Source organism: Danio rerio, chromosome 11 (assembly GCF_052040795.2).
Source record: "Danio rerio strain M-AB ecotype USA chromosome 11, GRCz13ab, whole genome shotgun sequence".
Classification (NCBI taxonomy): Eukaryota; Metazoa; Chordata; class Actinopteri; order Cypriniformes; family Danionidae; genus Danio; species Danio rerio.
In genome coordinates this window covers 15,452,501-15,473,271 of record NC_141031.1, presented here as the reverse complement: position 1 = coordinate 15,473,271, position 20,771 = coordinate 15,452,501, and the positions used below count along the sequence as shown (strand labels likewise).

At 39.8% G+C, this 20,771-nt stretch overlaps 1 protein-coding gene across 14 annotated transcripts in view; it reads left to right on the top strand.

The window, feature by feature from the left end:
- The window catches only part of sgta (small glutamine rich tetratricopeptide repeat co-chaperone alpha), a 41,413-nt gene that overhangs the window by 8,704 nt on the left and 11,938 nt on the right, over positions 1 to 20,771 (top strand). For 3 of the 14 annotated variants that reach the window (XR_015501779.1, NM_212764.1, XM_087271900.1), the window contains 5 exon segments: positions 14,007 to 14,150; positions 14,250 to 14,353; positions 14,444 to 14,531; positions 14,607 to 14,706; positions 14,833 to 14,937. Coding sequence is in view for 13 of the 14 variants with exons in the window: in NM_212764.1 (NP_997929.1) it covers positions 14,051 to 14,150; positions 14,250 to 14,353; positions 14,444 to 14,531; positions 14,607 to 14,706; positions 14,833 to 14,937 (497 nt within the window). In the remaining variant the exon portion in view is untranslated. 14 annotated transcript variants of the gene reach the window in all.

The window sequence follows — 20,771 nt, the reverse complement described above, 5'->3', positions numbered from 1 at the left end:
TGCAAACTGATGTGCAAAGCTGACACTGTTTATCAGAGCACTTTATCTTTCTGGGCTTTTTAAAGAAGAGTTAAACATGGGAATGTCTCTAATTAAATTTTCCTTCTGCCCCAAAAGTAATACCATTCTTTCTTTTAAACTGTAATGGCCCTCAGCAACAGAATGATTTCTTATTCTTATTTAACAGACAATAAAAACAACAAAAAATGTTTAGCATTTTACATGACACTGTTTCTTTTCAGAGTGTTGAAGTAAAAAAATTAAATAAAGAATAATAAATCCACTATTTCGCTCCTATTATCCATGTGCACGACTGACAGGTCAAATCTGCTCCCTCTCTTGGTGCTGCTGAGAGATTGAGATTGAAAGTTTGCGTATAAAATATTGAAGAAACACAGCTAAAGAAAGCAGAATCCGGGACACGTAGCACGATGTGTGCTACGTCGCCATTCTGTGCCTTATGTTGCTTAGCAGCCCTATGCAAAACAATGTAAAGATAGCTTGACGTAAAGTAAATAAACCAGTAACGTTAGAGATGTGCCGTTGTTGATAGCGTCAGCGTGTGCTACCGTCACAATAGATTTCTATCGTAATACAACATAACTTTAATAACCATAGCACGTTAAATCTTAGAGACTTTGCTAGCAAGCAGTGTTGTGATCATGTGGGCTTTGCACGCTGGCTCTGGACGGTGCTGGATAGAATAGCTGTAACAGAGTTTAGAGCAAGTGTGCCGCAAGCCTACGTTTGAGTGAAGGTTTCGGCCGTTAGATCGCCCCCTGGGGGCTGGCTGCAGTACAAGTCATAAAGCCCGCCTCCTCCGTGTTAATGAAGGAGACTTGAGCCCAAATAAAAAAAAATTATTACACTTGCAATAAAATGTCCCGAAAGATGGTTCTGGTCGATTAAGGCACTGGTTATTGTGCTGAAATAGGTGCAGATCTTCATTTTTGTAAACAGTTTGTTTTTAGCAGTAATTTAATGCTGGGCGTGTCATCGTGATTGACAGCTGTGATTGACAGTTTCTCAAAGCGCGGCGTCTGAGCTTCGGCAGGAGACTGAAGTAGACTGAAATGTTATTATTCGATTTCTGTGTTATTTTACCATGACAAAATGAGTTCAGCAGTAAACTATAGTTTCTGACATACATGATCCTGGTGGAACACTGTTTATTCGCTAAGTTCAGGGCTTTTTTCGGGCTTTATTAGTTTGCTGATACACGCCTAGCCACCCAGATAGCAAAACACAGTTCCGGCTAGATTCTCGCCTGCCGGAGACTTATCTCTTAGAGCTCAGACTGACTAATGTTACCTCTGCTGGACCTACTCCGGATGCCTGGACTCACTACCCAATTCCAGCCCGAGTCAATCGAGCCAGATGCGGCGGCCGAGCGAGCAGGCGCTGCCGCATGCGAGCCGGAATCAGCCCGCGACGCCGAGAGTAAGTTATGCGCTGCGGCCTGGAGCTGGCGCGATTGAATATATAAAACCCTCATATTTGTTAACGTTATTACATCCATTTGTGTTGATATGACAGCAAACGCATGCTGAGAAGTTCTGGGGGCGTGGTTGATTTTACATAAAGCGTTTGATTGGAAGCTCGACTCTGCTCATTTTCGCGGCTCCTCCTCTGGCTCCATCAGACAATCCTTCTGCGCATGTCTGGCTCCAATTTCAGCAGTCTTTTGCGACAGTTTGTGCCCGTCAAGCAGGCGTTTTGCCCTCAAGGCGTTCAATGGGAAAAAGGGCTGTCGCGTCGTCCATATTTTTTACAGTCATTGGTTTAGAGAGTATCGGACTGCTTATATCGGAGATTTTTAACGCGGTCCGATATAGTTTTTTGGACTGATATCGGACGAATTTCCGATATCAATATCAGATCGAGACATCCCTACTTGCCATTAATATTCACAAACTGTTAACGGTCAGCTAAGTATGACGTAAACCATTGTAGAGTCTGTCTTTGGAAACCTGTAGAATATAAGCGGTCTATGAGGAAATTATAGTCAATTGTGACAAATGTCACTCGATATTGGGAAAATTTATAAGCACTATTTTGGTCATAATTGTAATCAACTGATAATCGTTTTGAATAATCGTGAAGTCAAAATGATTCGCCCTCTTATGAATTTTTTATATATAAATATTTCCCAAATTATGTTTAACAGAGCAATTTTTCACAGTATTTCCTATGTTTTTTCTTCTGGAGAAAGGTTTATTTGTTTTATTTCGCCTAGAATAAAAGCATTTTTAATAGTTTGAAACCTATTTTAAGGTCAATATTATTAGCCCCCTTAAGCAATATATATTTGATTTTCTGCAGAAGAAGCTACTGTTATACAATGACTTGACTAATTAAGCCTTTGAATGTCACTTTAAGTTGAATACTGGTATCTTGAAAAATATCTAGTAAAATATAATGTACTGTCGTCATATCAAAGATAAAAGAAATCAGTTAATAAAAATGAGAATAAATACAATAGAACAGAAAATGAATACATTAGAATAAAAATATGAAACAAACTGCTTTAGGCATCTTCACTGTAAGAAAAAAAAAAACTTCAACTACAAAAGTCCTTCAGTCAGGAGCAGTGGGTGATTTTTATCCTTTTGTTGTTTGTTTAATGATAAAAACAGGCGGTAGCAGGAATATTGCTCACTGTATGAATAGTGCGGCTCTGATATGGTTTCCCTTTCACATGTATTTTGATACACAACTTGTTTTTTTATTACACAAATGAGGGTTAATATCAATATTCACTAAACACCGCGCTCTGACACATGTGCATGTATTTGACCATTAAAGCGCTCGCATTAAGAGGGAGTTAGATGTGTGTGCTCTGCTCGTCTCCAAGGCTAATCGCGCACTAACACAGAAGCATATGGTCTTGTTAACGCTTTTAAAAACTAAAATGATTTGAACGTACATCAATGAATGATGTGCATCCCATGCTGCAAATGTTACATTACACCACATGCTTTTAGTCATTTTCACATGGAACTGAGCTTTGCGGAGCAACAAATGTGTACAACTGGAAAGGGGGCGATATGTGATGCAATAATTGTTTTTCTCGATTAATGGTTTTTTATAATCTTTAGATTCCAAAATCGAAATTGGGTTTTTGATTAATTGCACAGCCCTATTTTGTTCTCCAGCATGGCAAATGGTTTGTGGACGTTAAATCAGGTTTATTTTGTACATTAACGTAACAAATATCCATACAGCAGTGTTAGGGGTGTAATGATTTATCGTTGTACGATTTATTGCGATGCAAAAATGTCACAATATGCATCGTGGCATTATGACGATTTGATTATGATATGACATCCGTTTTCTCTTATTAGTTGAGCTGTTTGCACGTGAGCTACGTTCCACCTGCTGTCGCATGTGAGTTCAGATTGCAGCAGCAGTAATGTTAGCAGACCAAGATGAGTGGAGCTGAAATAGAGGATGGCCCATCCTCTCAAAATCAGACGTCTAGCAACATTTCGGTTGTACAGTCATTGCTTTAGACTCGTCCGCTTTTTGACACGCATACTGGGTCAAACATCCTAAGTTTTAAAGTCTTCACAGTGATTTACATACTTTGCACAAAGACATGGATACCTCCTAATGGTGTTAAAAGAGTCACATACTGTATTTATAAGGTACAATTCACCCTAAAATATCATTCTGTCTTCATATAATGATGTATTGGTGGCCGCAAAATCACACATGACGTGAGCTGACCGTGAGCTGTTACTACAGAGGGCGGATTATCTTATAGAACTGCTGATTACCTGGAAATGTGGATTTTTTTTTTGCACACACAAAAAACGCAAGTGACCAAGCAAAGCCTTAAGCTCTTACTGTTAAATTCAATTGAATAGAAAGCTTATTTTTTTTGCACCTTTACTTAAATTGTTCCTTAATTTTGTCTCTGTCATTTCAATAATATTTTTTAAGAAGTTTTTAAATTGTTTTATTTTCCAGAAACAGGCCTGTTTAATTTATTTTCTTAAAGAAGGTTCAGTTTAACAAGTTGAAGCAAAAGAAATACATAAAGTTTACTTGGTAAAATTTGCATTTCAGTTTAATTTTCAATTTTTATTCCAAATATCGTGATACATATCGAATCGTGAACATTATGTAGTGATACACATCGTATCGTGAGCTGAGTGTATCGTTACACCCCTAAGCAGTGTATATTAACCTGTATCCTGTCACATATGCGTGCAAAACGAGTGCGAAGCTGAACGCGCGCTGTCTCTCTCTCTCTCTCTGTGTGTGTGTGTGTGTGTGTGTGTGTGTGTGTGTGTGTGTGTGTGTGTGTGTGTGTGTGTGTGTCCTCGTTGTGCGTGTGCGTGAACTTTGTATCAACATTGTGTGTGACTCATTGTTGCAACTCCACACAAAACTGCATCAAATACTGATTGGTAAAGTTCTTACTGTAGTATTTCTCATGAACGTTATGTGAGATCTGCTTCCTGAGGTAGCCGAGGGGGGCGATTGAGGCGTATTGCTGACAGGCACGTGGGAACGGTGGGTGGGGAGGACTAGCCTTTAAGGCCCAGTACAAAAAACAGCAAAAACCTTTTCCCAGCTATAATACAGAAATTCAGATAATAATATAAATTCAGAGAGCTATAATTAATAATCTAATGGGTGTTTTGAGCTCAAATTTTACAGACACATTCTGGGGACACAATAGACTTATATTAAATATGATAAAAAAGGGGTAACCTAGGTGCCCTTTAAGGTTATGTATCACTGATTCTGTTGGCAACGCAAAGTTAGCTTACCGTCTCTCGCATCATTTCCATAGGGATTATTTCATTCTACCCATACTTTTTATGACTGAATCCTTGAATGATTTGCTAAGCTTGAAAAGATAGAAGGGATTGGAAGCCTAGTGGGTCAAAGATGGATCTGACTAATAAAAGGTCTTTCATCTTGTGGGAGCTTGGTTTCTGACTGCTAGCCAAAAGGTAAGGACATCCTTTTAAGATGTTCCTCTGTATTCAAAGTGCCTCTCGAGGGGGTTTCTCACTGTCTAAGTTGAGCTGTTTCACAAGAGGCACTTTGTAATTTGTGGAATGGTTTCAATGATTGTTGCCGTCACAGTTGTTTTTCACCCTTTTATTCAAAGTAAATCCTCCTATGGTGCAGGCTTTACTGAGATCTTTAGTGAACTTGAGTTATCAGTTCCTGATAGTTTAAACCAAAATTGGTGATACTTGGTGACAACACTGCCCCAAAAAGAGGGACATTCATCCTATATATAGGGCTGTCACGATATCTTTTTCTTTTTGCTGGGTGATATTGCACCCAAATTAATTGCAATAAACGATATTATTGGCAATTTAAAAATTGGTTTAAAAAAAGAAAAACTAAAAAAAAGTAAGTCAAACGTAGATTTTTAATGTATCTTAGGCATCATTTTTTAAATAATCAGGCAGATTCCAAGACAGGACTGTTTGTTAAATGTTTACAGCATATTTTTTTAAATGCAGTTTTTTTTGAGCGTGTTTAACAGCTATGTCTCTTTAGCTACATAATAGTACCTGTCTCTGTGAGTGTGTGCCGCTTCCCACTATCACATTTCTAACCTTTCTGTAAGACCCCTCTGCAGTTATAACTGCGGTTGTTGTTTCACATGTTGAAAAAATGGGTAGGGTAGTTATGTTTTTGTTGTGATTTAAATGTTAGTTGTATTGAATTTTTTCGTTGCCACTGTTCTGAAACAAATTCAACATATCTGCTCGTTTACGTTAACAGACTCTCTTTTCTTAAACCGGAGCTGAAGCCTGTGGCTTTGAAACCAAGTCAGTGGATTTGCATCTTGTCGTCTTCCCCTCCACTATCTGCTCTCTCTCTCGCACACTCTGTCTGTCTGTCTGTCTGTCTGTCTGTCTGTGATTGTGTGTTTGTGTGTGTTAGTTACTGTGCGCAGCATGCGTGGAGATTTCACATAAGCCCCAAAAAGCAGAATGCAGCACGTTTGACAAAAAGTCTAGCTGTTACATTATTTATGAGGTAGTAATATTGTGGCTTTTCTTCTTTATTATCAACAAGTGGATAGTTTCCCAACTACCGCTAGTTAAATCAATATTGCTTAAATTACAAATTTAGATTACAAAACGAAATGAACTGTCATAGGCAGTTTTTTTCCAAATATATGTTATAATATATTATATATATTTTTCCATCAAATAAAAATAGCAGGCTACCTCAAATCAATTGCTCCAAAATATGCATTTCATTAATGCTCCACTGTAATTCTTATATCACAAACCTCTGATACATTTTTAATAAAAGTCATTATTTTAAAAGTTCTGTCTTAAGCTTATGATTTTAACTAAGAGCATTTCCTCGGTCTCATTCTTGGTTCATGTGCATGCTCTGGTGCATGATGGGAGACAAATAAGGTGCATATGTTGACTTTTTAAAACCTTTTTTTAGGCTACTATAGCATATACGTTTGGTTTTTACATGTAGTATTGCTTTAACTTGCATATATTTTTTATAGTTTATAAAGCTATAACATGAAAGCCTTTGGTGCGGAGTTATCATTATGCAAATGTCAAGTAAATTATTGGATTTGTTGGATTCGTACATAAGGCTATAAAAGCTGTTTTAAAAATTTATATTTTAAGAGAACTATGAATAACAGTAATTTTCCAAATGCAAAGAAATAAATTTGATTTGTTGGTTGTACCCTAAATCGTCAAAACTATATCTGTTGTATATTTGAGTTGTGCGAAGTGTGCTCTGATGGAGAGAAAACCCCAATGCTTCTGCCCATGCAGTTATAGCAGCTTTTGCTTGTACGAGGCAGTCATAGAACTCTGTTGAAAAAAAAAAAAAAAAAAAGTTACTCGTGACCTGCCCAAGCAAGCAAGTGGCACGCACATCATAGAGGTCAGCCTGGGTTGTCAGGTGTGTGCAAAACCCTTGATTTCTAATTGGAAAAAAAGTCAGAAAGTGTTTAATCTATCATAAATAATATCTTTGGTTGTTGTTAATTTACGTTAAGTCTTTCCTTATTACGGACTTCAATGGGGAAGAAAACGCTTAGTTTGATGTTGATGGAAGTAAGGCCTGTTCTTTTCGTAACAGTTAGTGGTAATCACAAATATTACAGAAATATGGATTTCCCTGCACAGTGTTATGGTACATTAAACATCATTAAGCTGTTTCCTGTAAATGGAATTCAATAGGAGAATGCTTAAAGTGATATTGTTCACTTTATACTACAGTAGGGCTACACGATATTGGGCAATTGTCATCGCGATATTTAGTTTTTCTGCGATAAATGTAAATCATTGTATCATCATTGTATGCATTTTGAAAAAAAGAAAAATATATTTAATTATTATCTTTAATAAATGATACAATCTTGTGATGTGACTATTGCTGATGCACACATTGTGATATCAATGCTAAAACTGTATATTGTGCAGCTTTACTTTATACACTAAAATAAGAGCTTGTTCTTTTGTCATAAGTAAAATTTAATAGAAAGGTTTTCCTCACTTGTTGTTAAGGTACATTAAGCGTTTTCTTTATAATATACTTCAATGGGGGAGAAAGGGCTAGATTAACTTGAGGGCTAGGTGGGGCTGAAGCCCCAGGGACTTAGAAGAATTAATGTGTGGATTAGTTAGTGGTAAACAGCTCTTTACAATGCAATCTTTGCATTGCATGTTTATAATGTGAAGTATTCCTTTCTGCTCGCTGCTGTTCAAAAACAGCAACACAGCTAAAATATTACATGAAGTGGCTGCAGCTCAATCAGACTTTGAATAGCCCTGTTTAGTCTCCCATATGGGTGACCAGATGCCCTGTTTTTGCCCCAGGAAAGTCCCTTATTTCCCAGGACTTTTTCTTATTTTGTCTCTACCGCGAGAACGGTCCAGTCAAAGGTGGGTTAACCAAGCACATTGTAGAACAAAAAGTACAATTCAAACAGTATCCGTTATTGTATCAAGACAACACAGGATGGCTGGAATCATGTTGCATAATGGTCTTGTAACTGAACCGCTCTCTCAGCTGCATGCCTGCGCAATCCTGCCCTCATAATAAAATGGAGACACTGTTTGACCAAATCAAAGCTTACACAAACAGTTATTAAAATGTCCACCGCTGCAGTTAGCTTTTTGTCTTACTGTAATGTAAATATAATGTAATGTGTATTTATATAGCAGATCTATTGTGTATGGCCATACACCCAAAGCTCTTCACAATCATGAAGGGGGGTCTCTCCACACCACCACTAGTGTGCTGCATCCACTTGGATGATGCGACGGCTGCCACAGGAAAACGGTGCCAGTGCGCTCACCACACACCAGCTATTAGTGAAGTGGAGAGACAGTGATAGAGCCAGTTCGGTGGATAGGGATGATTGGGAGGCCATGATCGTAAGGGCCGATAGAAGGACTTTAGCCAGGACAGCAGGGCTAAACCCCTGCTCTTTCACGAGAAGTGCCATGGGATTCTCAATGACCACAGAGAGTCAGGACCTCGGTTTAACGTCTCATCCGAAAGACAGCGCCCACTGACAGCACAGTGTCCACTTCACTCTTACTGGGGCATTAGGACCCAATCATACCACAGGTTGAACACCCCCTGCTGCTAGTTTTTCCCCAAGTGGTCTCCCATCCAGGTACTGACCAGGCTCAACTCTGCTTAGCTTCACTGAGTAACCCGTCTTGGGCTGCAGGGTGATATGGCTGTGGCGAACCAGTTAGAAAGCAAACGTTTTTATTACCCTATTACAAAAACTACAGTAGTCATCTAGAGAAATGAATTATTGCCGCTGGCTTTTATTAGACAATTTATGGCAAAAAATAAAAGAAACTTGCTAACGTTTTGTAATTCATTGACTCGACCAAATGGGATATTAGAAGCATGGATTTAAAAAAAATATTTAGGGATTTCTGCTCAGCTATTTATTTTAAAACACTTTAGGAAGTATTGCAAATGTGTTTTTTTAATATGTTAATCCAGCCCTAGGGGGGAGAACATGCTTCATGTTGTATGTTCACTTTATCTGGAATTTGGGCTTGTTCATTTTAGAGTATAGTTGTCACCGACTTCATCCCAGTCATTCCCCTGGCTGGCTAGCAGAAGTCATCATCACCGGACTTCTGACATTACGTCATTCCCAAAGACTGATTGCCACACACCTGCAGCACATCTCCTCATTATCACGCTCACACATATAAGCAGCACACACACTCACCCCAGCAAACACTACTAAGCGTTCCTTATCCTTGCCTGCTTTCCCCATTGCTTACCTGAACTGTATATCGACCTTGTCTTGCCTGCCGCCTGCCCTGAACCTCAGCCTGAATACCAACCTTGATCCTTGCCGCCAGCCTCTGACCCATGCCTGCTTACTCATCATGTGTTTGCCTGCCGCCAGCCCTACGATTTGATACAACTGTATCTGAAATTATGTGAGTTCGCACATCTGTGTGCTTATTATTAAACTCTGTTTAATAAATATACTTCAAATGGATCCCTCTGTGTCAGACCCTTCCTTACAGAAGACTTCGCCCAACATGGATCCCGCAGCCATGCAGGTCTTGTCCACGGAACTCACAGCCCAAGCCCAGGTACTAGCGACACATCTCACTTAACTAACGGAAGAGTTAGTGAAGACCCTGCAGGGTTTGAACGTTGCGACCCCAGCGCAACTCACTGCCAACTACTCTCCCAACCAACTTCCGGTAACCTTTACGCAACATCATTCCCGTCCACGCCTAGCGTTTCCTGATAAATTTACCGGTAACCCGACTAAATGTAAAGGTTTCTTGTTACAATGCAAGCTGTTTGTCGCCCAACAACCCCATATGTTTGCAGATGACAACAGCAAGATCGCCTTTGTTTTCTCGCTGCTCGCTGGAAAGGCTTTAGATTGGGCTACTGCTGTCTGGCCAGACAACACTCCCACTTTTCCCACGTTCAAGGAGTTTCTTCAGCGTTTCTGTGTGGTTTTTGATCATCCGGAAAGAAGGTCGAAATGCAGGTGAAGAACTATTAACTATATAGCAAAACAATCAACCTGCGGCGGAGTTCGCCTTGCACTTTCGCACTTTGGCTGCACAAACTGGCTGGGCTGATGATCCCCTAAAGACCCTCTACCGAAAAGCATTGAACCCCGAACTTCAAACTGAGTTAGTATGTAGAGACGAAGGGAAATCACTTGATCAACTCATTGAACTCTCCGTCATTTAACTCTCAGTTATCGAATGAAGAACGAGAAAGACGTTTAAAGAATAATTTGTGCCTTTACTGCGGTCTTTATGGTCATACCAAAGCCCAATGCCCCAATAAGCCAGCTACCAAGACATTAGCGATGAGTGCAACCTCAATACTATCTATCAACAGTAACGCCCTGACTGTTCCTATGTCTGTGTGTTTTGGGAATACCATGATTCACACTGTCGCTTTGGTTGACTCAGGAGCTGCCGGTAATTCATGGACGCCGTCCCACTAACCTCTTGTGATTCTTCCCTAGCAATCACGGCGGTAGACGGACGCCTCCTAGGGGATGGAAATATCACTTACCGCACTCTTCAACTCTCTGTTCAAACAGGCTCTCTCCACAAGGAGCGGATGGAGTTTCTGATCAGAAAGTCCCCTCAACACACTAATATTCTGGGATGGCCCTGGTTGCAAGCCCATAATCCGCTCATATCCTGGAAATCAGGTGAGATCTCAAAATGGAGTGAATCATGTCTCAAGAATTGTCTGTGTTCTGTTGTCCCCGTCCAGTTCAATGCTATTGTCGCCAGTACTGAGACCCCTGAAAAATCCTTGATTCCCGATGAGTACAAGGACCTCGCTGAGGCATTCAGTAAGCAAAAAGCCACTAAGCATCCACCTTACCGTGAGTATGACTGCGCCATTGAGTTACTGCCTGGCACTACACCCCCTCCTGGGAGAATATTTCCTCTGTCCCAAACAGAAACTGAAACCATGAACGCTTGCATTAAGGAGGAGTTGGAGAAAGGATTCATACGCCCTTCTACATTACCTGCTTCTGCAGGCTTCTTCTTTGTGGAGAAAAAAGATGGAAGTTTACATCCCTGCAATGACTATAGAGGTCTGAATGAAATCACGGTCAAGTACCGCTATCCCCTGCCTTTAGTCCCAACAGCCCTGGAACAATTATGCTCAGCCAGGTATTTTACTAAACTTGACCTTCGCAGTGCCGACAACCTCATACGTATAAAGCGGGGTGATGAGTGGAAAACCGGCTTTTCTACGGCTACCGGCCACTATGAGTACCGGGTGATCCGCCATGTCAGAGCCGTCCTACAGAGACTCATGGAGAACCAGTTATATGCCAAACTGTCAAAGTGTGAATTTCACCAGACCTGCATCTCCTTCCTGGGATACATAATCAGTGCGGATGGAGTAGCGATGGACGAGGAAAAGGTAAACGCTGTAGTTAACTGGCCAAAGCCGAAGACAGTTAAGCAACTGCAACGCTTTCTGGGGTTCGCCAATTTCTACAGAAGATTTATAAGAAACTTCAGTTCCATGACCGCACCGCTCACCTCGATGATGAAAGGAGGAAATCCGGTCCCACTTTATATTAAGTGGCCTTAACTAATATGTATTTACATAGGAATTAATTGTTTGTTACAATGTACTTATTGTGTAAGTACATGTATTTACTGTGTACTTATGCTTGATTAAATGCATGTAATTACATCTGTAATTAACTTTTGTAGTTACATTTGTAAATACACTGTTGACCATCCCTTACACCTTAACCCACCCTTAAACCTACCCATACCACCAAACCGGTCCATAACCCAACCTCTATCCCAACTTAAAAGCACCACAAGTGTTCTCAAATACATTATAAACACAGTAAGTACATTGTATTTATTTTTTGATGTAAGTACATAGTAGTTAGGGACACTTAATATAAAGTGGGACGGGAAATCCCAAGCTGAGCTGGAATCATAATGCTATCCGGGCATTCAACCACCTCAAAGCCTGAATCTCATCGACACCAATCCTCTGCCACCCTGACCCTAATTTACCTTTCGTCCTCGAAATAAATGCTTTCAATACTGGCATCGGAGCTGTACTCTCCCAAAGGCAAGTGACGTCGAACAAGCTCCACCCCTGCGCCTTCTTCTCGCGAAAGCTCAACTCGGCCGAGAGAAATTATGATGTGGGCAATCGCAAACTTCTCACCATAAAAGCCGCGATGGAAGAATGGAGACACTGGCTGGAAGGAGCTCGACATCCCTTTACGGTGATCACCGACCACAAGAACTTGGAGTACATCCGCTCAGCCAAAAGACTCAATCCCCATCAGGCTAGATGGGCACTATTCTTCACTTGCTTCAACTTCTCTGTAACATATATCCCCGGGTCCAAAAATATAAAAGCTGATGCCCTGCCTCGTCTTTCTGAGAAGGAACCAAATAAAGAGGAAGAACAGCCCATTATTGAAGACTCCGTCATCTTGACTCCCATCACTTGGGACATTGACACTGAGATTTCCCTAGTATCCGACAAACACCCTACACCTCCAGCCTGTCCCGCGGACAAAGTCGTTTCTCAGCCACTCAGAGAAAAACTTATTGATGTAATCCACTCCAGCCCTAGTTTCAGACAGGCAGGCACCATTGATCTCATTCAGAACCGTTACTGGTGGCCCACCGTAAGAGGAGATGTCATCAAATTTATAAAGAACTGTTTTTCCTGTAACATGCATAAACATTCTCGCCATAGCCCTGCCGGACTCTTGCAACCCCTGGAAATCCCACGTCTCCCCTGGTCCCATGTCGCTATCGATTTAGTCACCGATCTTCCCCTCTCCGAAGGCCACACCACCATTCTGACTGTCATTGACAGATTCTTGAAGGCATGCTGGCTCATTCCCATCCTCAAACTACCTACAGCCCTGGAAACTGCAGAGCTCCTATGCACTCACGTGCTATTATGGTCTGCCCGAAGACATCGTGTCTGACAGAGGTCCCCAATTTACATCCAGAGTATGGTCTGCATTCTTTAAGAACCTGAACGTCAACATCAGCCTCACATCAGGTTATCACCCACAATCCAATGGACAAGTTGTAAGACTGAACCAGGAAATAGGGCGTTTCCTCCGCTCCTACTGCCATCAAAATCAAGAGGACTGGAGCTTTTTTCTCATGTGGGCTGAATATGCTCAAAACTTTCTCAGAAAGGCATCCACAGGTCTTACACCGTTCCTAGTTGTTCTAGGTTTCCAGCCCCCCCTGTTCCCATGGTCAGGAGAACCATCTGAACTCCCAGCCCTCAATCATTAGTTCCAGAGATGTGAAGAAACCTGGATCGCAGCCCATACTCACCTCTCTCATGCAGTCAGGAGATTTAAGGACCAAGCTGATCGTCATCGACGCCCCAATCCAGCATACACACCAGGACAGTGGGTATGGCTGTATACCAGACATCTCTGCCTCAGACTGTATATCGACCTTGTCTTGCCTGCCGCCTGCCCTGAACCCCAGCCTGAATACCGACCTTGATCCTTGCCGCCAGCCTCTGACCCATGCCTGCTTTCTCATCCTGTGTTTGCCTGCCGCCAGCCCTTCGACTTGATACAACTGTGTTTTATGTGAGTTCGCACACAAGTTATATCTGTGTGCTTATTATTAAACTCTGTTTAATAAATATACTGCAAATGGATCCCTCTGTATCAGACCCTTCCTTACAATAGTGTTAATTACAATTAAAGATCAACAGAATTTGGGGTTTTCTGGTTCATTTTTAGGTAGATTAAGCCATGTTAAGCATTTTTCCTGTTAAGCATTAAGAATGTCTCGCCAAAGAATTTAGAACATAAATAAAGTGCACTGAGTTGATAACTGCGGACATCAAGTTAAAAGTATTTAAACCAGGTTCCCAATCAGCTTAGATCATTCTTATTAAATAAAAATTCTCTAAATTTGCAAACGATTATACTGGTTTTCTATAAATTTGTTAACATTACACCTATCCTCCTTTTTTAGGTTCTCTTCACACATTCGTTTTGTGAGGTGTACACCTCAGTACAATGGCAGACACAAAGCATATTGCATTCTCCATCATCCAGTTTCTCCGTGACCAGCTGTCCTCTGGGGGTCTGTCATCAGATGCACAAGAAAGTTTAGAAGGTAAAACTTTAAACCTAGAATCAGTACTGGACATCTGATTTATTGTTTTTATTTAATACATTTTTTTATTCAAATGTTCCAATTTACTTATTTATCTAGTTGCTATTCAGTGCTTGGAGACAACATTTGGGATTTCTGTAGATGACCAGAACTTAGCAGTCAGTCAGTCTCTGCCAGAGTTATTTGCTTTTGCAACTAAACAGGTAAAATGTGTTCTTTATTGCTTTCTAAAATGAGGAGATCTGACATGTTTGTTTATAATATTGTAATACACTATGCATCAATTTTAACAGACTGGTACAACACAAGAAAACACATTTGAAACCACTGGATCACCTTATGAGCATCAGTTAGCAGAGGCTGAGCGTCTTAAAACAGATGGTAAGACTATCATACTTTTACTAATTTCAGATGTTAAATGTTTTTTTTTCACTCAAATCATGCATTTTCCTACAGGAAATGATCAGATGAAAGTGGAAAACTTTAGTGCAGCTGTGGAGTTTTACTCTAAAGCCATCCAGCTTAATCCTCAAAATGCTGTCTACTTTTGCAACAGGTACTTTTTTTTTCAGTAACAAGATTTTAAATGGGTATGTCTTATATTTTAACAGTTAAAAATGTCTTTAAAAATGTGAATAATTGCTTTAATTATTTCATAAATGTATATCATTTTTTATTTAAGAGCTGCAGCATACAGCAAGCTAGGGAACTATGCTGGAGCTGTTCAAGACTGTGAACGTGCCATTGGAATTGATGCAAACTACAGTAAAGCATATGGACGAATGGGGTATTTTCTTTTTTTTTAATATACATTTTTGATAATAGAGTTAAAAAAAAAGCTGACAAAAGACAAAGTAATGATAGTTCCAAAACTTCTTGAAGATATTTGAAATTTAGACACAAATTCAAAGCCTAGAAAGAAATTGATAGCAAACATAGCATTGTTCTGAACAGAACAAAGAAGAACTAATTATCCTGTGTGCATTTGAAGGTAGTAGCACATTTTTTAACGCTGATTAGATCTCTTCGTAGGACAGTTTTGTAACTCCCAATTTTCATTGGACATGTGTGGCAATGACCACTCTAGTCTGTGCTCATAATTTTTTATATGACTTTTATTATTTTTTTTGCATTTGCTTGTCCATGTGACTGTTCATTTATGATGTCGTATTTAAAATATTAATGCAAAATACGCAGTCTGGATATTGTGTCTTTGGCATCCAGGCATATTCAGTTTATTAGTAGAGGTTTAAATGAATGTTAGATTTATCTTTGCCTTATAGTATCTAAGATTTCTGTAAAATAAAATTATAGTAATGTTGTACTTGATAGTTACCATTTTTACTAAAATAATTTTATAAAATAAATTTTAAGTAATGGTAAATAATATTATCAGAATAATACCACTATTTTCAAGAAATATTGATAGATGATTTTTATCAATATTGCTTTGTAGAGTGTGTTAAATTTCATTAGGTCTCTAAATCTTTAAACCTTAGATTTGAGTTCTAATGGCAGTTCAGGGTTAAGCCCACTCTTGCTGACTTTTGACCATTACCTGCCAACATTTCATTTTTTTTTTTTTTTTTAGGTTTTTCATGTTCAAAATAGTAGTTTTCATAATTAAGTTTCACCATTGAGAAGCAAGACTTTTTGCAAGATTTTGCACAATGTACTTCCATTCACCTGTTAAAATTCAATTCAATTCATCTTTATTTCTATAGGGCTTTTACAATGTAGGAAAAGTCATGCTAGCAGGTCAAAGGCCCACAGTGGGAGAGAAATGGAGTTTACTTTCATTTTCTCAAATGCAGGAAAATAGGGGCTTCTGCTGTAACTTCTTTGTCAGTGAAAGACTGTCCAGCAAACAAGCATGCAGTGAATTGTGCATTTTCTTTTTTGTTTTTGAGTAGTTGAAGTGTTTTAATTACTCTCATTCGCCTCCCTCGGCATAGTAAGCTGCTGCAATATGGCACATATGAGATAAATAACGTCAGTGCGTAATAACCAGAAATGATCTATTACTGAACCGATACCGAATTGTCCGCATCTGCATCGCAGTGCACCAAAGAAGCAATCAATTTTGACACCCTTAATGTACTGTATAAGTGATTTTAAGGTGATAAGACTAAGACAGCCAATAAATTATTATTTTTATCATTCACATGTTTTTTGTTGATTTTATTGGCTTTATTATAGGCTTATAGATGCATTCATTTAGACCTATTAATGAATGTTATTTTAACAGCATGCACAAAGACCGTTTTTTTATTTTCGAAGGACCTGTGTTGTGCAAGTTTATCATTGTTTACATATAGCCTAGCCTACTTGATGGACACTTTCATTTTAAAAAATACTATAAATTAGGGCTGTCAAATGATATAAAAAACATTACGTAATTAATCAAACTTTTTTGTAATCATGATTAATTACGTTTAGTGATTAATCATGATTAATTACTAAACACTGTATTTATTACATAAATAAAATCATGTAAGTGCCATTAGAATTTTAAAACAATCAAAGTCAATAACAAACCAAAATGATTTCCAAGTTGAATTCTAAGTGGACCACACTGAACTGCAGTTAAAGTCTAAAGATTAAAAATGAAACTCCCGAAATTGCATGAAAGTCTGGTGGAAACGCAGGATAGCCTGGTGATGCGACATTAATTCAGTTTTATACTGAAACTTTTTCTTCTAATAGTGCATCCTTGGTCTTATCCAAATGTCTTTGCATGTTAAGCACATGCAGAGCCAGAGCAAGCTGAACTGGTGCTCTAGGCAAACGGCAATCACGCAGCCCTCAACCCAAAAGTGAAAAAGACAGTCAACGGTTTGCTAATGAAAGCTGCAACTGTTGTTTGCATTTTTTTTTTATGCGTTAAATATTTACAATTAATCACATGAGTTAACACGCTTATTTTGACAGCCCTAAAATAAAAATATACTTTATATAAAAACAAGATATACTTATTATATATTTTTTATATACTTAATATATATATTTTTTTAAAAAGTCTAAATTATTGTACAGTGTGTATGCTTGTTGTATGGTAAAAGTACACAAATTATTTTGTAATTTAACGATAACAAACTGGCAGCAGGCTTACCAGCAGTAAATGGTGATCCTAAAATTACATTACCATTTTCCAAGTTACGCCTTTTCTGTAACTTAACGGTAAAATGTTTATTACAATATGCCCAAGCAAATAATTATATTACTGGTTGTTAAAACTTTGGAGCATTCCTCTAAATAAACCAATTGAGAAGCAGCAGAAGTCTGCAGGCCAAGAACATACCAGATTTATTCAGTCGTCCAGATCTGGTACTGGTACAGCCAGGAATAGAATGTAAACTTAAATATAGTGTACTTTTAAGTAAAGTTATATGTTAAAAGAACGTAAAGCAGCATGTTATTAATGACACTGACACCACAAATGTGCAAATTTAAATGTTAAGTTCCCTCCCCTCTGGTATCATTGCATATAGGGTGGGGCCAATCATTGGCCCAGAGAGTTCAAAGTCATGGAACTCGTAGCTGACCAATCGTCCCAGTCAGTAGTCTTTGGGGATTTTAATGTCAGTTGCCATGCTGTTATTAACCAATACTACACTGTTCGTGAGGACAGTTCAAGGAAGGGTTTAGCTTTCAGGGTTTTAGGCCTTCTGTTGTTAGTTGGAAGAAATCCAATGTGTGGTCTAGAGTTCGGCCTTTTCATATGGTGAGCCATATAGAGCACTCGTTTGAATAGGCTGGCACAACAGTCTTGTTCGCTGATGAGGGCGCAGACCTCTGGAATGGTCTGGCCTGAGCGGAGGTCCTTAAGGGTGACAGCCATAGTTGTTGGCTGTGAAGCTGTTGATACATATACCTTGTCATTAAGGGTGTCTACATGCCTTGAGATGAATCAGGCTATCAGCTCCAATGTGAACATCATGTGGCATGGCCGTGAGAATCAAGAAGGAATGGGTTAACGATCTGCCTTTCAAGTTCAAGTTCAATGCGCAAATGCTGTTGACAGTTGTCATGTGTGAAAGTTTAGCATTTGGATAGTAGCGTGTATGCTTGTTTGTTGAAAGCTGGTCTGGGGTGTGTTCATACGGAGTGTTGGACAGTGCGAGGCTGATGGCTGAGGTGTTGGTCCATAATGCTAGTACAGGGTTCGGTCACAGTCAGGTCACAGTCAAGCCTCTTGAGGCCTGGGGCAGCAAGCGTTAGGGTCGCTGGCTAGTTGAAGGCTGCAGAGTAATGACCATGACCCTCACAGTCTGTTGGGGTTGACCTGGCGGCTGTGAGCAAGGGTTTTTGCACTTAGGCCCAGATTTTGAGATGGTTAAAGTTCAAAAGGGGTTCAAAACAATCGAGCAGATCTTTACCAATCAGCAGCGGGTGTGTGTCCATTAGTGACATGTACACGGGGTGCTCTGCAGTCATGGGGCCACTAGTTAATTGAATGGGAGCGATGTATGCATGTTGGACCTCAGTCTGGCTGTATGATTGCACATTCAACCTGCATCGTTGATATTTAAGTGTTCGGTTTAGTCTCTGAGCTCTTGCTTTGAGCTGTTCAAACAGAAAATGGCATTCATAGAAGGTCTGCTCCCTTGCTGACCAGCGCTTCGTGTCTTATTTCTATTTTTAAGGTTACGGCCAAGTCGAGCGTCATTGCCATGCCATTTTCAGTCAGGTTCCCCAAGAGTTGAGGTGCAGGGGCCTGAGCAGTTGCTTGTAAGCAGGTGCGGATGATAGGATGTGGCTCAGAAGGTAAACATACACCCAGAACAGTGCTTTCGGGTACCTCAAGTTGCATGCATGGTTGCTCTGGTGGTTGCTGTTTAGGAAGTGTGGTGCTGTTGTTGGATACACAGTCTCTGGCTTGTGTTGGACTTGCAGTAATCTGCGGGGATGGAGCAGAAGGAAGATGTTCAGGGGGAGAAATGTTTTTAGACCTCCCCCTAGTCATAAGGAGTCTGGCGTCTTCTTTTTCCTTGTAGGGCCCCATTTGGAAGAATTTCTTCAAGATTTTCAGCAGTTCTGCTGTTTCTGACATCACTGTGCTGTCCTTTTTGCGTCCAAATGTCAAACTTGGCTTTGTCTGGCATGTAACAAGCTGGATTCTGGCTGCTTGAGCTTCTGGTTACTGCAGGCTGGCCGTTCCTTTGTTGCTGATAGGCTCCTTTTGGGCTGTTGGTAAAGGGTGGCCTGTCCCAGTGTACCTCTGAGCATCCTGTCTGGTGTTTGGGACCCGCGCCTTCATGACGATACTGTCTTATGATGCCAGAGAAAGGTTTTAACTTACTGTTGGAAGTCTTGCGGCTGGGAAACAGTTGTGTGCCTTTTAAAGCCAGCTCTGGATGACAACAATCAATCTTTGTTCTGACACTGGGTCAGAAAAACACTCTAGTCAGAGCTTTTGCAGCTGCTAATAATCTGCTTTGATGGCACTGGGCTGTCGATTAAGGAAACTTTTTACCTCATGGCTCAAAGTCATTCTTAGCAAATATAATTTGTAACATGCAGTGGCACTTGGCCTTGTCTGTGTAAAAGTCAATGTCTTGTAAGTAGGAGTGCACATTGTTGCCTCCAGCAGGGTTTGGGGTGAAAGTTGAAATTTTCCTGGCCAGCTTGTTCGGGTCTTTTGTTGACAGGTTGTGTCTGTCGTGGGGGACCCTTTGGAAGGAGTCCTTGCTCTGTGTTGCTGACGGGCGTTCTGGGATGCTGGCTGGCGGGGGTAGTAGGAACGGGCTTTCACCCCCCTCTTCTGGACTGTAAAGTCTTGGCTTTGAGGCTGATTGGGGGCAGGAGAGGGAATAAGTAAGGCATAAGAGAAAAGGTGGAAGAAAAATTAAGAAGGGAGAAAATAATGCTATTAATAATATTAATTGAAAAATTAAAAGATATTCCCCAAATAGTAATCCAAAAAAAATTAAATATGAACTAAGAATGGAATAAATTATTGTGAACCTGATTTAAAATAATAATAATAAAATAAAACTGGATAGCAGTATTAAAATGTAAAAGACAGAAGGCAGAAAAATTAATACAAATGAAAGTAACAAAATAATTAATAATAACCAAAAGCAAATAAAAGCAGACCAGTAATCTATACTTGGATAACTAAAATATTGTTTGTATAAAATGATAACAGGGAAAATGAAATGCTTAACCGAAATCAAAACTAATTAAGCTCCAAACTATTTTACAACATGAGACACAATAGTGGGCAGAACTAAGAGAGGAGAGCAGAGGGAGACAGGGGAATAGTGTTGAGGGTTGCATTTCACATCTGGTTAGCCTTATGCTAATAGCTGCTATTATATAGACTCAAAGGGTTAGTTTACATAAGCTTAGCTGCCGTTAGCTGCTAGCGAGTTGTTAAGAGTTTACACTTCACGTCCCGGTTAGCCTTTTGTTGCGTGAATGACGCAACAAAAGCGTCATTGACGTCATGCGTGAATGACATAGCAACAACCCCAAAGCAACAAAGCCCACCTCCTCAGGGTGAAGCAGCTCAAGTCATAGACGGATAAACTTGCTAGTTGCTAACGTCAGCTAAGCTTAAGTAAACTAACCCTTTTGCATCTAAATAATACAAGCTAATAAGCTTGTATTATTTAG